Genomic DNA, 18,457 nt, shown 5'->3' on the forward strand with positions numbered 1-18,457 from the left:
TTTTACGTGATTGCGGGTGTCGCCATTCAGCTGTGTAGGTCAGTGGTCTTCAACCTGTTGGTCGCGATCCAAACTGAGGTCGTTTAAAATTTTTGGGGTCGCCATAACTCACTATATTTCCGCTGTTTAAGTACGATTTATTCATTTCCTTTTCTTAACAATCTCGTCCCACTGATAAATGCGACTGACTTCATCTTCTACATAAAGCGCATCGAATTGCGAACTTTCTTGAATTGTGTCTTTTCAAAGTCGATATTTATACTATTTACTCTTCCAAAAAATACTCCACAGTATAACCTGTCTTTGATAAAACTAAATATTTTAAATTCACCCCAATCCTTAATCGTAAAATAGCATTAATTACCGTACATATTTTATCAGGGTTTATCGCAGAAACGAGTCTCTTTGAAGGGGTTTAACAAAAAGCCAAATAAGTTACAGGTAGTCATTTATTTATAAACAAGATGGACTGTAGGCTATTTTTTGACACATATAAATAATTAAGCCGTATACACTTTAACTTAGACTTCAAAGTTTTGCCCGAATGTGCTACTAAAAATAAGACAAAATATATTCTCATTGTTTACGACGAATAAAAATTCAAATAATCCACGCGAGAAAATTTGCTACCGTCATACGAAAACTTCATTGAATACCTCATTTTGACATACCAAAACTTGATTGAATACCTCACGTTTTATTTATTGAAAACGTCGTTATACCTGAAGTAGCTTTATCTTCCAAACCGTTTTTCCTATAAAATGTAATAATTGCGTTCTTCTTGTGTCCACATCTGTAACTCTGCGACCAAACTGTATACGGCAATGAACCCGATTTCCCTACATCGGTATCTTGTTTCCATACTTCATATACAAACACTAAACTAAAGCATGGGACATTACATCTATAAATAGAATGGGAATAATTCGTATTCTCAAAAGATAAAATCTCCAACCATTCTGGTTGTTTTCAACATGCAGCAATATAGCTACTGAAGATTCTCTTGTATAAAGTTTGGAAACAAAAGCGTAGCGGCAAAATCAAGATGATTCATTAAAATCTTATCTTTCGAAGGTTTGGCAGGTCCTTTAACCACCAAAACGTTTGTGACATCATTATTTCGTACAAAAAGTGCGCGGTATACGGTTGGAATTGCGTGGTCTTGATCAAGGCATTTTTAACGGACTCGCTTTAATAAACCTTTAAACCTAGTTTCAGTTTTCACCACAAACATTTTGTTCCATCATTGACTGGTATATTTTGCTTTCGTGGTTCAAACCAAAGAGACTCCATGACATTTGGTTGTCGCGTTTACAGCAAAAATCAACAAAAACAAGATGTGACAAAAGTAATACAAGGATGGTAAGCGTGAGCATACGAAGCATTGTTGATTAAATTGCTTTCAATTTTCACATAATCCTAATTGTTTCTCTTCGTTCAATTCTGGAAAACAAATAAAGTTATGTTAAGGAAATTAATTTAGTCGAAACAAACACCACATGAGCTAAGACAAAAATGAAATGACTATTGGTAATTTATTTTTTTGTCTTGTTTGGTTGAACCTTTAAACGTTGTTTTGTGGTCGTATTCAACCTATTTATCAGTCTGTCTAAATCAGGGGTTGTTAAACTTTTTTACAGCGGACCCCTAAAATATTTTTTTGCTTTGCATGGAACCCGGTTGGCAAGAAATGCTCCAAAATGACGTCATAATATGACGTCGCAATACAAATAGACTTCATAACTTTGTTTATTTCGGTCTGAAAATGTGAAAGTTGAAAGGAGTCTAACTATACATTCAGTGCAAAGCCGTTTAATTTTTAATTAAAGTGTTTTCTTTAAAAAATTAATTACTTCGTATGTATACACTAGTTCTTTAATTAGGCCTTCATGGACCCCCTAAAACTAGTTCACGGACCCCCAAGGGGTCCATGGACCCCAGTTTAAGAACCCCTGGTCTAAATAGATTTCAATGGAAAAAGCCATGCTGCATGTCTGCAAGTAACAATTTGTAAATGACTTGACTCGACTTAAGTTTTATGAGGGTAATGAAGTAACTTGAGTTAAGTCTTTGAGACAAAAGATTGGTGTGACTTAAGACGTTCGGACAAATAGCTTGGATAGAAATAAGATGTTTTCATTAAACGATTTTTTTTATAAAATTGACGTATTTATCTTAACGTTTACACATAAACAATTTACTTGCTTTATATTAATTTAATATTTTTAAATGATATATTGCTTACTCTGATGATTTGACCAATTTTAATAGTTTAACGTAGTATTCTCATGGCAAGGACTTGACTTTGAGATGACTTTGCACAAAATGACTTGGACCGAGACTTATTTATTTAAAAAGACTTGACTTGGACTTAAGACATTTCAAAATGTTTGGTTTACAACACTAAGATTTTAGATCCAATTATTACCCCGCTTCTAAACAAAATAATTTCCATCATTTTAGACATTGTGGCCTTGATTTCTTCTTTGGAAATTTCTGCACCATTAGTTCTGTAAAGGATAAAGTTTAGATTTACATACCAAATATTCAAACGTATTAAAGCACTTTGTTTTTTCTTGCAAAACGCGTGGCATTCTTTTAAGTTAGTATTGAGAGTATTTAGGGTACCGGTATACAAATAGTGATGAAAATATTTTTATTAAGTTCTTAAATTGCAGCAACGTTTTTATTGGTTTTATTTTATTTGTTAAGGTGGACGATTCTCACTTTGACAAAAGAGTGTATCCGAGAACAGCTAGACCACTGTTGGATTGAACTGACGCTTTGTTTTTCATATTATACTTCTTTCGATCAGGTGTTGACACAATTAGTTTGGGGCTCGTATCCTGAAAGCAAAACCACTGTTTTTCACAAAATGTTTAAATAAGATTTAACCAACTTAAAATATATCCCACCAGGGTAGGAAGTGGAACAAAATGATTTACTACCCCAATGTCTGGCCTTTTGGCCTGCTAATTTAATGACAAATACCAATTATTTAAATTCTGGTGTACCAGGTATCAAACACTAAATTTGTAGTATCATCAAGCGTATTCAACATGGCCGAACTTTTTCAAAGCACAATATATTTGGGATTAAAATTTGATAGGCACACTCAAATGGGTCCTATTAACGGGAAATTAAAATTCTTTAGAAAATTTGCCGAATAGGGAAACAACTTTTGTCACTTTCAGAAAATATTAGCAGACACTATGATTTAATTTTTCAGATAAAAAAACATCGTTTACCAATTGGCTAAGCATTCGAATATACTTACTCCAGTGAGGGGCAGGTAAAAGTACACCTCGCAAACTGTTGCATCGCCGGCAGAATACACTTGGGCGCCACCATATTGCAAGATAATGTTTTGGAAAATAAGCACACCATCAAAAGTACCAAACTTGCCCCTTCCATCTGCTCCGAGATTTGAATTTACCTTTCAAAAACACTCAGCATCGTTATTTTTAGGTTAAATTAAGAAGGTCGTTTTCGAACAAAGTCCTTATCTCTCCTTCATCAATGTTACCTCTATAGAGTATTGTCCTGACCCGGCTTCAAAATCAATAACAAAAAATGCGGTGAACGGATGTACGGTGAAGGTTTCAAAAATGTACGATGCACCTCTGATAATAATTTTTTAAAAAAAAGTATGCTACATGTTTTAAAGGGACAACCACTAATAAAATTAACATATTTACGAGTATCTTCTGTCGTAAATTGCTCGTTGACGTGTCGCATTTCCCACTTTGAAGTAAACCTGGAAATATAACTTTATTGCTGAAAATTAAAAGTTGTATCGGCAATGAATATATTTTTTCAAAGGTATAGATAAATGTCGCGGAGTTATTTAATTTTCGTGTAAGTTATTGAGGACAGAGAATGAAAAAAAAACAGTAACAATATACCTGATTGCATCTGTTGCCTATTTAATGTATATATTCTGTCCAGGACAGCTCCCAATTGCACCATGCAGATGGGTTGCTGAGGGGATTTTATTTATGACAACACAGAATCATATCGGTTCGTTTTTTTTCTCTCAAAAACTCAGACTTAGGCAGAGCCGTATCTTCGCCAGCTGGGGTCCGCTACAAACTCTAGTATGTGGCTCCCATATACAATAGTATTCTGTTAAGATATTTTTCTTAGGTATAAAATTAGTTTTTAGCAGTAATAAATAACAATTATTTGTTTAAAACCCCGTGTCTTGATTCCTTACTTTTATTTATAGCTAAAGTCATTTATAGCCCTAACTTTTTCATAACTCAGTTGAACTCAAGATTTCCTTATATGAGCTCACATAAAATGTTACCAAGTTAAACGAGTTTTGTTTTGGTATTAAAATGTAATATTCTATTTATTTTAGGACACGCTGTAGGCCTATTTTTATATCGTTAAAAAGTAACAATTACGACTCAGGCAATGCTTAGTACCAGCCTATATTTCATATACGCAAAATTGTTTGAAACCTGTATGTCAGGTGGTTAAGACAAAATCACATAATAAACGAAAAAAAAGCTACAAAAATAAATATACCTGTAGCCTACTATCTCTAAATCAAATACTGCCAGGTCTATTATGTTAGGTGTCATCTACATTTTACAATAAAGTCTAGCAATGTGGGGGCCTTTTTTATGGGGTCCTGGTGCACAGACTGAGCCGGTGGTTGTTACGTCACGGTACTTAGATTATCCTTAATTAACGATGAAGTCACGATAATACCTTTCCATAGAACATAATACCTAAAAAGAAATACCAGTCATTCAGTAGTTTTTTAAAAATCCCACATCAATTTAAGCAAACCGAAACGCCATACTAAAAAAATGCTCTAAACTCTAAAACATTGTTTCTAACAATATTTCTCACACACATTACGATAGTAAGAGCACGGCACTTGCCTTATTCCCTTCGTCAAACATATCCCTTCCTCCGTCTGATATTGCATTTGCTGAAAATCCTCTCGGAAATCTCGGAAACTTATACAGGTGAAAATTGTCGATTTGCCGTCTAAGACTGAACGACATCTTTGGAATGCGCTCAAACAATTCTAAAGCAATACGATTTTTGGTAACGATACTCCTATGTCAAATATATTTCAACCGTTGCTTCACATTGGGGGAAATGATAGCTTTGAAATAAACTGAATGACTTGATTTTATTATGCTATAGTTTTCTTCCTTGAAAACTCTGAAGATTAAAGGTACAAATTATCTGTCAATAATCGTTCACCAGCAAAATGGTTCGATTTGCACAGAATAAAATAATGCATACCTTTAGCGACGCATTTTAAACCACTGAATGGACGACTTTGGGTTTGGTAAGTGCTGGAAGTTTGCAGACATGGGCCGCTGGTGCAACTTCGGCTTCTTATTTGGATCCCGTACACGCGACAACTGATAGGGCTGGCCGACCAAGATGTCCAACGACTCCAAACTTAATTTGATATAACATTTTACCAACAATCAATAGTTATCTCGCAACCAGTTTAATATTCCAACTTCAACAAAATGAAACCTAATTATATAAATAAATTGTATACTGCACAGAGGTTTATCTATGATAGGAATAACATATGTCCTCTTTTTCAAAAAAATGCATGGTCTTTGGAGGACACTAAAAAAAAATGTCATCGTTTTGCAATTTGCGTTTTCTTGTTAGTCTTTTTAACGAAATTAATTTTCTGTGCGATTTTTCGGCATATTTCATTTTTATATGAATGTTTGCCATTGACAAATTAATGGAAACATCCAATATTTATGTTGTGAATTTCCTAAATAATCTGCCTTGTTATCTTGTGTTCCTTTGCTGAAGTAAAATTCCATTTGCAATGTGTGTACAAAATTGGCCTCTTTTAAGGCGATAATTTATATGGTATAGGCCTAGTTTATAATTATAGATGTGCAGAGTATGGATCGTTTATTTTTAATTTCAAGATGTAGCGGATAATTGTGCAAAAAAATGATTTTCAATCTACAGAGTTCTAAACAAGTCATTTCAAACTGAATAAAGCTCCAGTCAGGTCATTCGTGAAATAACTTAAGTTCAAGTAAAGTAAAGTCTTTTCAAAAAATAACAAGTTAAGTCGTAGTCAAATCAAAGTCCTAGTCACCAGTTTCCAAAATAAAGTCCAAGTCAATTCATTATTATTATAGCAAGTCAAGTCAAAGTCAAATCACCGATATAACAATAAAACAAAACTACATTAAAATTGGTTCGTCCGATTCTAAGCAATAATTCAACTAAAAAACACAAAATAAACGGCATGTATCAATCTAAATTAAATGGACATTGTATTCTTTTTGTATTTTAATATACGCATTAATGTAGACGCGCGGCTAAAGTGTACCAGTATTATCTAGCAATGCACTGGTATATATTATTATCTAGCAATTAAGTAATTACATAAAAGCACGTATATATTGACTGATTGTGAAACATTGTACACAAACATATGTAGAGCGTAACACGAGCGACTTTACCGGAGTAATCAGCTCCAACAAGGATATGAATCATGGCAGACATCGTCTCATTGATTTCTTTTATGGCTATTTTCTCACCAGAAGGCCTGCGAAGTTGATATATCGTTGGTCGAGCAACCATTATTTCTCAACGTAATAGCACTTATTTATAAACAACGAGTAACATGAATGCACCTGCTATGAATGGATAACTTTGTTTAAATGGTTAATTGGGTGCTTTCAAGAACAGATAAGCAAGGAGTAACAATGCACTTTGTGTGAGTTTATTAAAATTTGGTTAAAGAGAAAATTAAATTTTGTTTATCTTTAGCTTGTAGATTATATTTCACGACTACCGTTCTGTTCAATCTCATGAAATAGCTACCCCTGTTTCTTAACAAAAATCTTTTTTTTAAGAAACTGCGTTTTCCTATTGTGCCTGCTGCGGACGTCGTAGCCTACCACTCTTAACACCCTTACCTTCTGAGCAGAGCAATTTTTGGCTGAAAAATTATTTACAGGAGCTGTTGTCAACAAAACGCTTGGAACCGTTAAATTTTAGTCACATTTGGGAAACATACTTCGAAAGAAGAGTATATCCGAACACGGCCTTGCCGCCTCCCGATCGGACAAAAGCAAGATTTTCTGTTTTCCTTCCATGTTTACGTTTCCAATGATACGAAGGAACATCGCGCTCTTTTGGCCAAAGGACAAGACTGCGGTTTGAATTCTGAAGCGGAACAAAAAAGTGTTTCCCAAAAGCCTTGCCTGTCAGGTGTTATTGCTATCCAGAAAATAACCGCAATGTACTCGATTTTACCCTGAAAGGTGCACTTTAAAAAAAAGTTGGTTCGCGACTGGAGGAAACTGAAACAACTTATGAAAAAGCAAATTGTGACAAAAAAAAACTGGAAGAAATCTTATGTCATTTTTAACTATATCGCTTATGTGATTTTAGTAATAAAGTTATTTGGTATGGGATAAGATCGCGATACATTTTCTCCAACTTGCCGAGTAGCAAAAAAATAATTAATCAGACATCCCTAGTTGGGCCCAGCTACCGCTTACTGGAGTGAGCGGCAGGAAAAAGTAAACTTCGCAAGCCGTTGGATCCTTTTTGGAGGACAGTTGCGTGCCTCGATACTTGAGAGTGTAGTTTTGAAGGAAAACCGAGCCTTCGAACGTCTCAAACAAGCCACGGACGTGTGTGTTGAATTCGGAGACAACCTGTAAATTTGACAAAGTCATCCAGAATAAATAGGTAAACGCTAAGACTACGTTGACTAAATGATGAAATGCAATCGAAAAACGTGTTTTGCACACCTCTATTGAGTACTGTTGAGGACCCGATTTTTCATTTAGAAGAAAGACTGCTGTAAACGGATGTACAGCAAAGGTTGCAAATGTATACGATGGACCTCTGAAAAAAAGAATTAAGAAACTTATTTTTTTTAATCAGGGTTTCTAAAATATTTTTGCTGCGGACCCCTAAAATTTAGTTTTGCTTCGTTAGGCGAAACTTTTTTTCAAAAATGACGTCACAATACAAATAGAGTTCATAGATAGACTTATTTCTGTACAAAAACATAAAAGTAAAATAGAGTCTAAATACAGACAATTCTAAAAGTTTTATTTTTTATTCAACACTGTTTATTTGAAACTTTAAATATTTCTTAATAATTCACTATATTTCAATTAAGCCCTTATGGGTCCACTAAAACTAGTTTGCGAACCCCCAAGGGGTTCATGGACCACAGTTTAGGAACCCGTGGTATAGATTAACGAAAACCGGCGGTAGTCAAAAGCTAACAAAACCTTTAAAAATTACCGCTGAAGACAAAATAATCCAAATAAAGGATAACGCCACTTTTCCAAACAAACTCCAAATTAATTGCAGTTAACTCATAATAAATACACAATAGACTTTTCCTTCCGGGGCGATTGGTTTTTCGTCGGGACTATTTAATTTGTATCGTTATTTGCCAACATTTTACTGACCTGTAAGTTTTGTTGTATACAACAAGTTGTCGAGGCTCGTCACCAATTTTGAAATACAGCTGAAATGCAGAAGAGTAAAGTCTCAAGCAATTGTAAGCAAAACATCTATTTAAATTGCGTTGACTTTATTCATTTCGTTTGACTAACTTGACTTGAACTAAGGTTTGATACGGTAAATTACCATTAGCCTGTGTTGGTGGTGACAATTTCATTATATTTCGCATTGTATATAATTTATATAATAATGTATATCTACATATTTTTTAATTTAGTTGAAAATGAATAAATATATTGGTGCAGCATTTCGACGGCAGTTAAGTTCACATGATCTAAAACAGTGCTTCTTAAACTTTTTTAGTTTCGTTCACCCCTAGCATTTATCTCCATATTTCATTCACCTTTGTCTAATGATATAATAAATCTATCTCGTCTATATATAACAGAACACCCCTAATATCCGCCCTGCTCGCGAGCTATCTTCAATTGCTGACAGTTCACCCTTATTCACCCCATTTGGTTGGTTAATCCCTGCAAAAATTTTATTCACCCTGGGGTGATCGATTCACCCGATTAAGAAAAACTGATCTAAAATATGTTGGTAAACAAAACAAGGGCTTTTATGTCAGGCTCTTCGCATTATTTCGTGGTTGTATTCGGCTCACCTGATTTCCTGTTTTGAATACATTTTCCACCTTTGAATATCTTCCACCTTTTTTCATTAGGGTTTCCTCAGAATGGGTGGGCAACGGGAAGGGGTAATTATGTGCGACGTCTCTTGTGAGATTGCACGAGTTGGATCGAACGCGCTCAAGGATTTCTTTTATAAAGTAAAACATGCAATTTACAAGACACAGAATACTCCTTTTAAAGATTTAGCGCCCAACAAAAAATGCAGGGCATTTTTATCTATATAAATTTGTTTTAGGTGCATCGACAAAAAGCAAAAAATAAACACGATTTTCTCTTTTTGTTATCGTAGTGGAAAAGGTTTTCCATTCCGTTAAACCATGTTGGACAATATGACCTATAGTCTAATTTAAGCTAAATCAAATAATATAAAGACTGGGAATTTGAAATAAATTCATGTGAGTGAAGTAATTAGTGAGACAGTTTGTCGAAAACGCCAAATTAAATGTGAATGAACGTGTCGTGTACGTTTTGGAAATTTTTGGTAAAATCCGCAGAAATGTTTTAAGCTTTCTGTACACTTAGTTATTTTGCTTCTCTAACTAGATTTAAATATGTCGCACAATTTATTAGAAAATGATTTTCAATCACATCGTTAAATGTAAAAGTGGAATGTTGGACTAAAAGATGTTAAAATACAAAACCTCAATTTACCTGCTTTATCACCTCCCAAAATGGTATGCATCATTGTTCGCATTGCGGTCTTAATTTCATCTTCTGAGCATTTTATTCCGACGGGTCTGCATAGTTCGTTTATGTAAATCAATAAAAGTTGCTTCAGGAGGCAAGAGTTATAACTGTAGGCCTACTATCTAAAACATTATTAGCTGGATATTAATTTGTTTTTATTATGGATCCCAATATAAAAAGTATGTATAACACCATTGATCAAAATAAGGATAGCTTCACACATGTTACATTTAATGTCGTGAAAGCTGTAAATATATGTGAAGCATTCACATTTCGTCAAAAAAGATGATGTATAATCACATATTTAATGAGCAAATCAGTTCGTCAAGCGTAATGCGGACAAATCTTACTTTGATAAGAGAGTGTATCCAAGCACTGAAGCCCCATCGCCAGACCAAACCGACGCATTAACTGCTTCACTCCGTCGTGTTGGAAAAGTGTACGACAAATTGAATTCGCGATTAGACTTCTGGAAGGTAGAAAACAATCGCTGATCTTTCATTATGGTACTTCCAAGGCTGGGATATATGACACTCGTGACCATCAGTTGTTAATATTACATAGAAACCTTCACGTAGGGGAAGTGCTGGATCCATGGAACATAAGGACCAATGGAACAATGGCATATTGCGCCCCCTGTTGGCAGAACTAAATAAAATTTAGGTTGTGGGAATGAGATTGTGTGTTCAGAACTTTTTTCAAAAAGGCTATAGCATGCTTTTGGAAATGGATGATTTATTTCATTTTTCACATTTCTAGGTGAAAAATATAGTTTGTAGCTTGACATTCGTAAGGTGTTTTAGCCTTTAGGTAGTTATAAATCAGCGAATATTTTTTGTGGAGATGAGGGTTTATCTAGGTTGAAAGTTTGTTTGATTAATTTGGTTCAGAATACTGGCTAGTCATGAGTATTTTTTTAATGGCGATTAGAGGACCCTTGGAACAGTCTGTTCCATTGGTCTCTTGAACATTTTGGGATCATATTTTTAGATTTTAAGGATATTAGTATGCCAACTTTTAAGACAAGATCATCTAATAAGGGGTTGTTCACTGAGGACCAGGGGTGCGGAGTCGGACTCGGGCCTCGAAGGAGTCGGACTCGAGGCTCAAGTAAGACCAGACCACGTAAAAAAACAGAGTACCGAGTCCGACGTGCGCATGCGCAGTACTAAAAACTAATATTGCCGTCAATTGCAGTATTTTTAACAAGCGGAATAGAATATGGTGGATATTTTCGAACCAGTTATTGTGAGTGGATGAATTATACGATATCACTATGAGTGGATTGCTGAATATCCACCGTATTTAGTTACGTAAATTGGCGGAATATAGGCTGTAGAGTCAGAGTCGGACTCAGGACTCGACGAAATCGCACATTTGACTATTATTATATTTCTAGATATGTTCTCCTAAAAAATAAAAACAATTGATATAATAAACCTGGGTGGCAAATTATACCAGAAATAAAATAATACCATTTCAGCATTTTGTGCTTGTTTCCCTGTGTTTTTGTTTAATTTCTCCAAATACATTTTCTTGTGCCACTATCAATACACCATTAACAGAGTAGTTATGCACTTCACGAATACTCAGCGCAGTCTTTTTAGAAGCGGTCATGCTCTGTTCCATAGGTCCCATGGGGTGTTCCATAGGTCCTGTGGGGTGGGACCGATGGAACAAAAAGTTGTTTTTTTTATATATAAAAAAAAAACTTGGAAGGATATGTCAGATTTAAATTATTTTTTCCATGTAGGATTGTAGGTATCCATAGCTGTAAGCTTTCCAAAGGAAATAACAGCCAGTGTTTTTGAGTTGTAATTCGAAAGATATTACGGAAAAAAACAAATCCGTTCCATGGGTCCCACACCTCCCCTAATGGATCAGTGGAATGGACAAGTCAAGTATATTATGGTCTTCAATTTGAATTTTTATATTTACTTTAGAAAAGCTGATATCTCTCCAATAATTGATGATTTGTATCCAATATTGTGATTTAGATTTTATAAGAGAAACTTGTATTTGGAAATCATTATTTTCACAGTTATTAACAATAAATATGCGTTAGTTATTACTACTACTTTGTATTTTTACCCAGTAATATTTTATTTGACAGGTCACTTCTCGCTAGCTTTTTATTCATGTGCTTCTCAAAAGAGTTTCTGTAGAACCATTATGATTTTTGTTGTAAAAGACTAAAATGTGGTCAAGAAAACTGAAACACTTTAGGAAGTAAGGAATCTCCCGCAGACAATAAAATGTAAATAAAATATTCAGATGATCTAAGACTGTTTATTAAAACCGAAAAATTTTTACAGAATTATATTTTTCGCCTATAAGGCATCGTCAGTTCGTCGGCGAAATATATATTTCTGTAAAATTTTAAGGATTATTTTATGTTTTATCTGTCTTATAAACAGTCTTAGATGGTCAAGAAAGAAAATAAATTCACATTAATTTTTTAAACTTCTTTACAAAAGGTAAAGTTTACTGCGCATTTTTATTTTGAACATCACATTAACCCTGTATGATATTTTTGAATTGATTGAATAGCCTAATTAATGAAAATATGTCAAGTTTATTTTGCTTGTTTAGGGCAATTTTTAAAATGTAGAAAAAAAACGATAATTAACAAGGCTCACAAAATAATTATTCCAGAATTCTTACCGTAGTCAGCGGTAAGAAAAATAGGATTTTGCAAGCCGTTGAAATCCTGGTGGAAAATGTCTGCGCACCTCCATATTTCATCGTGTAGTTTAACCAAGTAACAGATCCATGGAAATCTTCAAATTTGCTACTTCCATCGAAATCTGAATATACCTTTTAAGAATGTAGCATTTTCAGTAATCTGTTAAAAATTTCTACAAATAAAATGTAAAATCGTATGCTCACCGATATTACGTAACGTTCAAGGCTAGAATTGCTTTTAAGCAGAAACATTGCTCCAAAAGGATGTGTTGCGAATGTTGTAAAGGTATACGACGGCCCACTTAAAAGACATCACATTAGAAATTGTCCAATGATGCATTTTATTTAAGTTAATCGCCTGATTGGCCAAAAACACATGCAGTGCACGTAAATGTTTTACGTTTACTAACTTACCTGTATTTCCTGTTGTAAATAGCAGTTTTAAATGGCGCTTCTCCCACTTTGAATGACACCTGGAACGAAAATATTTTAGTACACAATAGCTGTCATTGACTGGCTTTGAACAGGTGACTGTTGCACGTAGATGAAGATTTCGTGATTTTTAGGCAGACTCACCGCATGCAGGCTAATATAAACTAACCTGCATTATGATCTGATGGACTGAGATTCTCAGCTGGTAGGTTAAATACGATACGAGGGTTAGAAAGCATAAAAACTAATTAAAATATACGAGACGATCCTTCAACAGATGAAATTACAGGATTTAATCATTTGTTAATGCGGCTTATGGTGGCTTTACATTGCCAGTTATGAAGCCGCGGAACATACCAAAGGTGCACAACGAAGCTTATATAATAATTATTACGAATTGACTATAAGCTATTTTCAGTTTAGGTTACATTTTGTTGTCAAGCAGCATTGCATACTTTTGCTATTTTCTTACAAGTTTAAACACAGTATATAGGCCTACGTCAATTTGATGTAGAGTAACATAACATAACAAAAGAAGGTTTTTACCAAAAAAAGTGATTCGATAGATCGGCGAAAACGTGTGTTCCGACAAATAAGCAAATGTCTTATTTTTATTTCCAATATGTATGTACGCTCTCGGAATGCACCGGTGACTTGTGTCACTTATATGCACTTTAAATTGCAAAATGTCTGCCGTTTGATGTTAACTGGCATTTCTTTAGGTTACAAAGGGACAAACCAGCAGTTGTGTGTAGTACCTATGCGAGTATGCGTCCTCAGCCGCTTCTGTTAAAGATCTTTTAAGTCGTTTAATCAAACTCACATAGTTTCGTCTGTTGTGTTTCTCCACTAAATGGTCGATAAAATGAGACACCTCCTTGGGAATTGGCAGCAAGTAGCGGTGAAAGTTTTCGACGAGCCATGTAAGAATGCCACGTTCTGATAGAAAGCGCTCGAATATTTCTGTAGAAAGGCAATTTCCATAATATTGATTGGTAGACAGCAAGCTGAATATGGAAAAGTTAGAATAGTGGCAAAAGGCAGCAAACGTTTGTGTTGTTTACTTGTCATCCAATAAAATTAAAAGGATTAATACGGTCTGTTTAAAAGTCAATTTCAGTCATATATGTCTTGTCAGAGTACAAGACCCCAACGAAATCTACATAAAACTAATCACACTTTTTTCACCCAGAGCGTATTTAAATGGGACATCGAAACTTAACATATTATTAAAAATTTCAAAAAAAACAAGTTCGAAAAAAGTACTTGACACCAATAAAGTTGATCAAACAGTTTGAAAGCCAATTTACTTTCTATAACCAATTAAAAAAATAAAATCCTTAACATTTTACGTTATTCATACCTGCGGCCCAAACTGGGATGCTGCACGGCCGTGTCTCCCTTTCAACTCTGCTGTTGTTTTGCGGACAGGGGCCAATAATGCAATTCCGGAGTCTTATTTGTGTTTGTTGCCCAGGGCAGTTGTCGGGACAAGATGACCACTGGGACCAGTGGCTCCAAACTTAAGGCAAATCGGTCGCTTTTCATTCGTACCTTATATGGGACTACGTGTTGCAATTAAGCGCAGCCTAATACACGGCGTACGTATTTAGTTTGGTCGCAAATACTATTTTATAATGTGGAAAACATTCAAGATTTTGATTTTCCTAATAATCCAACAAAACTCATTAAAAGACAAAAGTTAAAAACAGAAAATATGTTCCAAATTAGATTCACGTATTCAAACATATTGCAATTTTTTTACATTTGCTTAAATCTCAGTGGCAAGAAAAACAACCCATCATCCAAAAACCACGTATGACTAACTTGAAATCTTTTGACATCTTTAATCAGTTACGAAAAATTGAAAAAAAAATGTTTTTACAACGTTAATAAAGGGTCAGTTTAATGTTTTGTAACGTTGTTCCTTTTTTATCGCAATCCCTTTCGCCCACTTGGACTTGATATTATGGCAGCTCATACCTTGCTGGTCAATTCCCAAAATAAGGTGCATCATAGACATCATCGTATCTCTGATTTCGTCCATTGTAATTTCAATTCCGTCGTATCTGCAAAGTCGAGATAAGCGCCAAAAATGTATTCGTGCGGCATGGAAAGTATTTAGACAGCAAAAATTTTAAATTAAACACAGAATATACTTGAATATTTACGATCTAACAAGTTTGTACATAACACCTAGTAGTATGTATAAATTTTAGGAATTCTTCAAAAAAAGAGGGGGAAAACAGGTAGATTGTTGTTTCAAATATATTTGCAGAAAGGTTTTTTAAAACAACTATTTTTCTTCTAAATAAAAGCAAAATGTATAGGCCCGATTGTTTGACATAGATCTAAGCAAACTGAATAACAAAGCACTCGTTTTGAAACATATTCTCACTTGGATAAAAGTGTGTATCCCAAAACAGCTGGGCCACCTCCTGACTGGACCGACGCCTTATTTTCCGAATATCTTCTCTCATGATCCTTTGCTAGAAAGACGAGTTTGTCGTTAGATGCCTGAAATAAACCAAAGTGTTAATACGGACTTGTTTTATTTACAGTAATTTGCATTTCTCGTAACTTGGAATATTGTCCATTATTCTTGAAATGCTCAACATATGCGTTCTTATCTAACTTTCGAAGGTTGTAGTCTTGACCAAAACGTAAGAAATGATTTCGCTCATTCAATTATCGATGTTCTTCATGAGTTCACTTCAATTTCAATTATTGTTCTTTTATAGTAATAAGGCAATTTAGTAAATACTTCTGAAACTTCAATAAAAGGAACACACAGGTGGACAAACACTGTGATCTAGCCTATCTTAAGTCATTTTTGATAAACGATAACGGCTTACGCATCATAGCATCATAGTACAAGCTTCGACAGGTTAACCGAATCTGTCGATAAAAATGCAAGCAGGACAGTCTAGAAAAACAACTAGCCTGCAGTGGACTCACGACCGGTTAATCTTTCAACGGTTTACGGTTCACTTATGAAACTTGTTTTGTTTTAACCCATCTCAGCTCAGGTTATAGTGTTGTATTTCATACGCCCTTGACTCGCTTATAAGGACACACGAAATTATGCATTTTTGACAGCTCAAAGCTCCAAATCCTATGTTTACTTAAACTGGTCTAAGGTTTTGTACTTTGTCTGTTGTTGGTGGGTAGCATTGGATAACATTTAGCCTTTCAGAAAAAAATTTTTACTCGTTTTCTATACTTACTTACCGACGTTAGTGGCAGAAGGTAGTAAACTTCGCAAAATGTTGTCGCACGTTTGCGGTAATGCTGCGCTGCTTTAAACTGAAGCGTATAGTTTCGAAGGGACACTGACCCCTGATACGTTCGAAATCTGCCGGTTCCAGGTCTATCAAGTCCGGACTTTACCTGCCGAGACAAAAATTGTATGCAAATTGTGTCTACGATTAAGTATGTCCGATAATATCGGATAGGAGACGATACCGATTTCATATTGTGATAGCATTGCTACTCGTCCGAAAACCTAATTTAGGCATTTCAGCAACTATTGCGATGCAACCCACCGGTTTTCACCTTAAAATGTAAATTTATTACCCAATTGTTGTTATACAACGGGCGGTAACTTAATTTCTTAATGCTGCATCAAATTTAAGTATCAGATATTGCTATCTACAATATAAGCAATAATTCTAAACAAACTTCTAACGACTTACAGTCCCAAAGAAAGCTTTTACTGACCTCGATTGAATAGGTTTTCTTGTCGGAATTGCCATCCAAGACAAACATTGCCGTAAAAGGATGGATTGCAAAGGTTTCGAAAAAATACGACTGTCCGCTGCAAACAGTAGTAACTGTATTAGCATATAAAGCAAGCCTAAAAAACTATAGTAACTTAAGTCAGGGCTGCGGAGTCGAAGTCGGACTCGGGACTCAAGTAAGACTACGTAAAACTACCCGAGTCTGACGTGCGCATGCGCAGTACCAACTTTTTTAACTCATATAGCCGCCAAGTGGAAATTCTAAAGGTCTAATACAATGTGGTGAATATATTCCAACCATGTATTGTGAGTGAATGAATTATACGACACCCCTATAAGTGCATTGCTGAATATCCACCTTATTTAGTTACGTAAATTGTCGGAAAACAGGCTATAGAGTCAGTGTCGGACTCGGGACTCGACAAAATCGCACAGTTGACCGGAGTCGGACTCGGGTTAGTTTTAACCGACTCCGCAGCCCTGGCGTAAGTATTGTTATGATTTCAGTTAAATTTTCAAATGTTTATACCATTAGTGATGTTAAACACTATTTAAGGCTCTTGGTTTAATTTATGTTGTTTCCCTGTACTTACGAGTAACTTCTGTCGTACGTTGCGCGTCGCAGAGGCTCTTGTCCCACTTTAAAATACACCTGAAATATTATTCATCGCAAAGAGTTCGTGAAATGAGATTATTTCCTTTGAACTATATAGTAACAAAATTACCAGATTTGGGCACTCTGTGAGCGTACAGCATTCTAGATTGGGGTTTATAAACTGCGGTAGGTAAACTAGATTTGGTGGTCCAGGCTTATCAACGACTTAGTATATTATTTATAAAATAGAACGTAATAAAAAAGTGTATTTAAAAAAATGCTAAGCGGAATTTCCTTGATGTATAGTTAAACTTCATTGGAGTTCCATTTTTGTTGGACTAAAACAGCAGGTTTCTTCTAAAATATATATGTTTTATGACATAAATTTATAACGCTACTTTAACATTTCTTGGCTCAACGAAAATTCCATGATACTATTCAATTTGGTATTTTCGTGTACGCGAACACAGTGCGATTATGTTTACACAGAGCATTCATCTAGGATTTTATGACCATGCAAATCACTACAAATGCACCGCCCAATTAATAGTAGTCTTTCTGAACATCGTACAGTTTAAATTAAGATTTGGGGCTTATACTTTAAGTACAATTTTATGGCCTTATACATTACGTACAAAATATTTCTTACGTACAATTTTTAAGTAATAAGCAATTATATCGGACACACACAACTTATAAAATCGTGAAGCAACTTGGAAAACATTGTACTTTTATCCCGTTGATTTGGCAATACTCACGTAATCTCTCTCTATACCATAATGAGGTAAATTAACATTCGACGATGCTTTGTTATAAAAATAGGCGTAAAACCTCTTGACGTTTCTCGAGATATCGGGGGAGTTGGCTCGAACACGCTTGAAGATTCCTACAACGTGATAAATACAAAAAACAGCGCATTTAATCTGAATGTTCGCTTTTACTTGTATACAAAAAACATTAGGTTGTTGATACGTATATATTCCCCCAAATGTAATCAAACATTTGATCGTGTGTTTTAGATGAGTATTTTAACTTTACATTTTACTTACGTAATACCAGTAAGTCAAGCTTTATAATCGAACAACAGGAATCTACTCTCAAAGGTTTCGGATACCATAACAATAAACATATATAAATCCTAATCAAGAAACTAACTTCGTACATGAACCGCAAAG

General features: G+C 34.9%; 1 protein-coding gene across 1 annotated transcript in view; it reads right to left on the reverse strand.

The window, feature by feature from the left end:
- Positions 1-1,304: 1,304 nt before the first annotated feature.
- The window catches only part of LOC146135646 (uncharacterized), a 29,633-nt gene continuing 12,480 nt past the window's right edge, over positions 1,305-18,457 (reverse strand). Inside the window, exons 15-41 of the mRNA XM_083396102.1 lie at positions 18,041-18,168; positions 17,281-17,339; positions 16,668-16,764; positions 16,179-16,337; positions 15,346-15,464; positions 14,931-15,016; positions 14,311-14,469; positions 13,771-13,910; positions 12,930-12,988; positions 12,720-12,816; positions 12,495-12,647; positions 10,181-10,299; positions 9,795-9,880; positions 9,116-9,270; positions 8,454-8,512; positions 7,779-7,875; positions 7,524-7,682; positions 7,037-7,185; positions 6,477-6,562; positions 5,269-5,430; positions 4,896-5,044; positions 3,699-3,757; positions 3,527-3,623; positions 3,278-3,436; positions 2,728-2,846; positions 2,429-2,510; positions 1,305-1,443 (exon numbers count right to left, since the gene is read on the reverse strand). Coding sequence (XP_083252228.1) covers positions 1,438-1,443; positions 2,429-2,510; positions 2,728-2,846; positions 3,278-3,436; positions 3,527-3,623; positions 3,699-3,757; positions 4,896-5,044; positions 5,269-5,430; positions 6,477-6,562; positions 7,037-7,185; positions 7,524-7,682; positions 7,779-7,875; positions 8,454-8,512; positions 9,116-9,270; positions 9,795-9,880; positions 10,181-10,299; positions 12,495-12,647; positions 12,720-12,816; positions 12,930-12,988; positions 13,771-13,910; positions 14,311-14,469; positions 14,931-15,016; positions 15,346-15,464; positions 16,179-16,337; positions 16,668-16,764; positions 17,281-17,339; positions 18,041-18,168 — 2,999 coding nt within the window. The 3' untranslated portion in view covers positions 1,305-1,437. The remainder of the gene's footprint in view (positions 1,444-2,428; positions 2,511-2,727; positions 2,847-3,277; positions 3,437-3,526; positions 3,624-3,698; positions 3,758-4,895; positions 5,045-5,268; positions 5,431-6,476; positions 6,563-7,036; positions 7,186-7,523; positions 7,683-7,778; positions 7,876-8,453; positions 8,513-9,115; positions 9,271-9,794; positions 9,881-10,180; positions 10,300-12,494; positions 12,648-12,719; positions 12,817-12,929; positions 12,989-13,770; positions 13,911-14,310; positions 14,470-14,930; positions 15,017-15,345; positions 15,465-16,178; positions 16,338-16,667; positions 16,765-17,280; positions 17,340-18,040; positions 18,169-18,457) is intronic.

The sequence above is a fragment of the Ascidiella aspersa genome, chromosome 8 (genome assembly GCF_963924565.1).
Source record: "Ascidiella aspersa chromosome 8, kaAscAspe10.2, whole genome shotgun sequence".
NCBI classification, from domain to species: domain Eukaryota; kingdom Metazoa; phylum Chordata; class Ascidiacea; order Phlebobranchia; family Ascidiidae; genus Ascidiella; species Ascidiella aspersa.